Consider the following 4,006-nt stretch of genomic DNA (forward strand, 5'->3'; position numbering starts at 1 on the left):
CCTGGCGCCTCCCCTGACTTTTATGGAAATCGGGAGGGTGGGGCTTGGGCCGCCCCCCGCCCCCTGCTCCACTTCCCAGCCTCCCCCCCGCCCCCGCCTCCGCCCCCGCCCCCACCTCCCAGCTCCCTCTAGGCACCCTCCCCCCTCCGGGTGTGTCAGAATTTGGGGGTTAATAATATCCCGGGCGCTGCAAAACGACGCAGTCTGTGACAGGCGGCGGGCGGCGGGCGGAGCGGCCGGTGCGAGGGGCGGCTGCCTCCAGAGGAGCCCCCGGCACCGAGGCTGCGGCTGCGGCTGCACCCAGGCGCGCGAGCGGCCGCGGAGCCCAGCCAGCCAGCCGGCCAGCCGGCCAGCCGGCCAGCCACCCAGCCAGCCGGCCAGCCACCCAGCCAGCCGGCCGGCCAGCCTAGGGGCGCGGAGCGGCCGAGCCCAGCCCAGCCCAGCCCAGCCCGGCCCAGCCCGGCCCCGCGCGAGTGACCAGTCCCTTGCTGCCGCTGCCGCTGCCGCTGCTGCTGTTACTGCTGCCGCCGCCAGCGCCGGCGACTGAAGGTAAGGTGAACCGGCGGGCAGCGCCCGCCCCGCAACGCTCCGCACTGCACCGCCCTGCCCTGGCCAGCCCAGCCCAGCCCAGCCCGGGCTCTGCAGCCCGGAGCTCGGGGCGCTGCCCCCTCCGCTCGCCCAGACCTAGGGAGAAGCGGGGCGCACCGAACGCAGCCCGGGAGCGGCCCCGGGGGTCCTCGTCCCCAAACCCCAGGAGCCCCCTGTGCCCCCAGCCCCTCGCCCATGCTTCCCTCCCCTGCGCTGCAGCTAAGGCCGAGCTCTCCATTCGCGGTGGGGGCGAGAGAGCCTCCCGGGGCTCCGGCCCGGGGCTCCGGCCGGCCCACGGGCCGGACATCCCCCGCCGGGTTGTCTTAGAACGCCTCTCCCGGAACGATTGCCGCCCTGTGTGCAGCTCTGCACGGGGGAGGTCTCTAGGATCTGGAAGGGGGAGTGCAGGGGGTACGGGGGGCGGCCACATCTTGGCTCCCAGCCCCAGGCTGGAGGCTTCCTGGGCTCGCGGGCTGCTTTCCCCCGGGCTCGGGGTGGCTTCTTCCTAACAGGGAGGCGGGAGTGAGTCCCTGGCGGCGTTCTGCCGCACCGAGGCTCGGAGCTGGGGTCTGCAAGGTGGGTCGGGCTGAAGGCTGGGGCGTGCTCAGGTCCGAGGTTGGGGGTGCTGCAGGTAGATAGCCAGAACGAACACCAGAACTGGAATTGACCTGCCACCAGACTCCCCGAGGTTTCTGCCAGCGAAATCGTCTGAGTCGCGGGGATGGGAGGGAGAACCTTCTTAGAACCCAGAACGAAGGGCAGAGAGCTGGGAGGGACCACGGAACGGAGAACTGAGAATGTCAAAGCTGGGAGGGACCTTGGAACACAGAACATAGAATGCTAGAGCTGGGTGGGGGGTGGGGGAGATCTTAGAACGCTGAGCAGAGAATGTCATCTGGGAGAGACCCTAGAACACAGAATGCTGGAGGGGCCATTAGAACCCCAGCGCACCGAATATGAGCTAGGAGGAGCAAATAGCGCGTACAATGTCTGAGAATGGGGGGGGGGGCGGGGAGGGATCTCCGAGGTGCCCTAGCTTGCAAAGTTTCCCCATGGCGGTTGCATTTTGACCCAGAGAACGGGGGACACCTCGAGGAAGCCCTTTGGTAGAAAGTAGGAGTGTGTGTGTGTGTGTGTGTGTGTGTGTGTGTTGGTTGTGTTTGTGTGTGTGTATGCGTGTGTGCGCGCGCGCCTGGCTCTGCCGGGTGTGTGTGTGTGTGTGTGTGTAAGGGAGAATCCTGCGCTTGTTGTTGTTGTTGGTTTTTTTCCCCCAGAACCCCCCGCCCTCCCCTCCCGTAGTTGGCTCGGTGGGGCTGGACGACCCTCCTCTGCATCCTCCTCCCCCTCCCTCTTCCCTCCCCCTCCCCTCCCCCTCCTCCCTCTGTGGTGTAGGCGCCTGGTACACAAAAGGGAAGGGGGTGGGAGAGAGGAGAGGAGAAAAACTTCTCCACCCTCTGGAGGGAAGCTGGGGCAGGGTTCGGGCGGCCGAGCAGGCCGGCTGGCTGCCTGGGCAGCTGGCCTCTCCCCCTGCTCGCCCCCCGCGGGAGGAAGGCTGCCCGCCTGCCTCCCTCTCGAGCTGCCTTTGCCAACACCGATCACAATCAATCTCTCTCTCTCTCTCTCTCTCTCTCTCTCTCTCTCTCTCTCTCTCTCTCTCTCTCTCTCTCTCTCTCCCCCCCCCTCTCTCCCCCCCTCCTTCTCCCCCTCCCTCTCCCCCCTCCTTCTCTCCCCTTCCCCTCCCTGTCCCCCTCCCCTCTGTGTCCGTGTCTCTCTCTGTCCCTAGGGCCGATCGGTCCCAGTGCATCCCTCCCTCCACCCTCTCTCTGGCTCCCTTGCTCCTCCTCGCTCAGCCCGGAGCCCCGACGAGCAGAGCCCCAGAACAGCTGCGGAGCGCACCCCGAGGAGTGGCAGTGACCCCCCACGTCTCCTCCCACCATGCCCGTGGGCGCCGCGGCCTCCAAGAATCCGGACCTTGAGTTCGACTCGCTGCAGCCCTGCTTCTACCCCGACGAGGACGACTTCTACGTGGGCGGCCCGGACGCCGCGCCCCCAGGGGAGGACATCTGGAAGAAGTTCGAGCTGCTGCCCACGCCGCCGCTCTCCCCGAGCCGGGCCGGGCCCGGCGTCGGCCCCGGCGGGCTGCCCAGCCCGGCGGCCGCCTGGCCCGGGGGCGGTGAGCCCCCCGACTGGGCGTCCGAGCTGCTGCTGCTGCCGCCGCCCGAGACCGAGCCGTGGGGGACCTGGGGGCCGGCCCACCCGGCCTGGGGCGGGGGCAACCTCAGCGCCTTCGTGCTGCGGGACTGCATGTGGAGCGGCTTCTCCGCGCGCGAGAAGCTCGAGCGGGCGGTCACCGAGAAGCTGCAGGCCAGTCCGCGGGGGGCACCGGCCGACGGCCCGGCCAAGGCCAGCGCGGCCGCCGCCGCCTCCGCGCCGCCCTCCGGCGCTGCGGGCGGCGCTGCCGCCCAGCTCCCGGCCCCCGGGGCCGCTGACCTGCGCAACCCGGCCTCCGAGTGCGTGGACCCAGCTGTGGTCTTCCCCTTCCCGGTGAACAAGCGAGAGACCCCGGCCGGAGCCGCCGGCACGTCGGGGGCGTCCCTGGGAGGGGCGGGACAGCCCCCCCGCGGCCCCGGGCGCCCCTTCCCCGCGGCTGAAACCAGGGCCAACAGCTGCTCGGGGGACGACACTCTGAGCGACTCAGGTAAGAGCACCCCCATTCCCTGGGCTCCCCACTTTCTGTGGGGGGTTCCCAAGACCCTTGCCATTCCCTCCGTCAGGAGCATGGACCGGTTTGGCCGCTACTTGCAACTGCTGTTTCTGAAGGGGGGGGCGCTGGGAGGGATTCGTTAAAGGGATGGGGGGAGGGGGAGGGAAGTTCTGGAAATCCTTTTGGGCCCCCTTCTATTTATAATTAAAAGCCCCTAAGGGCGGGTTCTCTGAACCCTGACCCCAAATTCTGGTCCTCTTTTTGGGATAACCTTCCCCGACCAGGAAGTAGGGAAGGGGGATGGTTTCACAGATTCCATGGTTGGGTGGTGGGGGCCTCTGAGAGAGAGGGCCGGTGGTAATGTGCAGAGCCCCAAAGGAGGGAGAATTTCCTAGCTGCGGTGGGGGGGTGGGGTGGGGAAAGGAGGGTATTTAGGTGGAAAGCGGACACATTCGTGCAGAGGTGCCCGGCTCCCTCCGATCCAAGGCACAGGCCCCATCCCAGAAAAGAGCCCACCCCCCACTATGAAGCAGCTCCCCAGGCTTTTCCCAGGGGGTGCCGGCAGGTGGCAGTGTGTTGCCCACCCCCTCCAAGGTCCCTCTTGGGTTCCTCCCACGCCCACCCTTCAGAAAATGTCACCAGGCCAAGCCCCTAAGGAAGCCGGTCTTCCCTGTGTGGGTTTGGGCCAGCCCCTCCCTACCTGGGGCACCTTGG

At 68.2% G+C, this 4,006-nt stretch overlaps 1 protein-coding gene across 1 annotated transcript in view; it reads left to right on the forward strand.

Annotated features, from left to right (window-relative positions):
• The first annotated feature begins 233 nt into the window (after nt 1-233).
• MYCN (MYCN proto-oncogene, bHLH transcription factor) overlaps nt 234-4,006 on the forward strand; it is a 7,788-nt gene continuing 4,015 nt past the window's right edge. Inside the window, exons 1-2 of the mRNA XM_043985798.1 lie at nt 234-549; nt 2,372-3,286. Coding sequence (XP_043841733.1) covers nt 2,524-3,286 — 763 coding nt within the window. The 5' untranslated portion in view covers nt 234-549; nt 2,372-2,523. The remainder of the gene's footprint in view (nt 550-2,371; nt 3,287-4,006) is intronic.

Source organism: Dromiciops gliroides, chromosome 2 (assembly GCF_019393635.1).
Source record: "Dromiciops gliroides isolate mDroGli1 chromosome 2, mDroGli1.pri, whole genome shotgun sequence".
NCBI classification, from domain to species: Eukaryota; Metazoa; Chordata; class Mammalia; order Microbiotheria; family Microbiotheriidae; genus Dromiciops; species Dromiciops gliroides.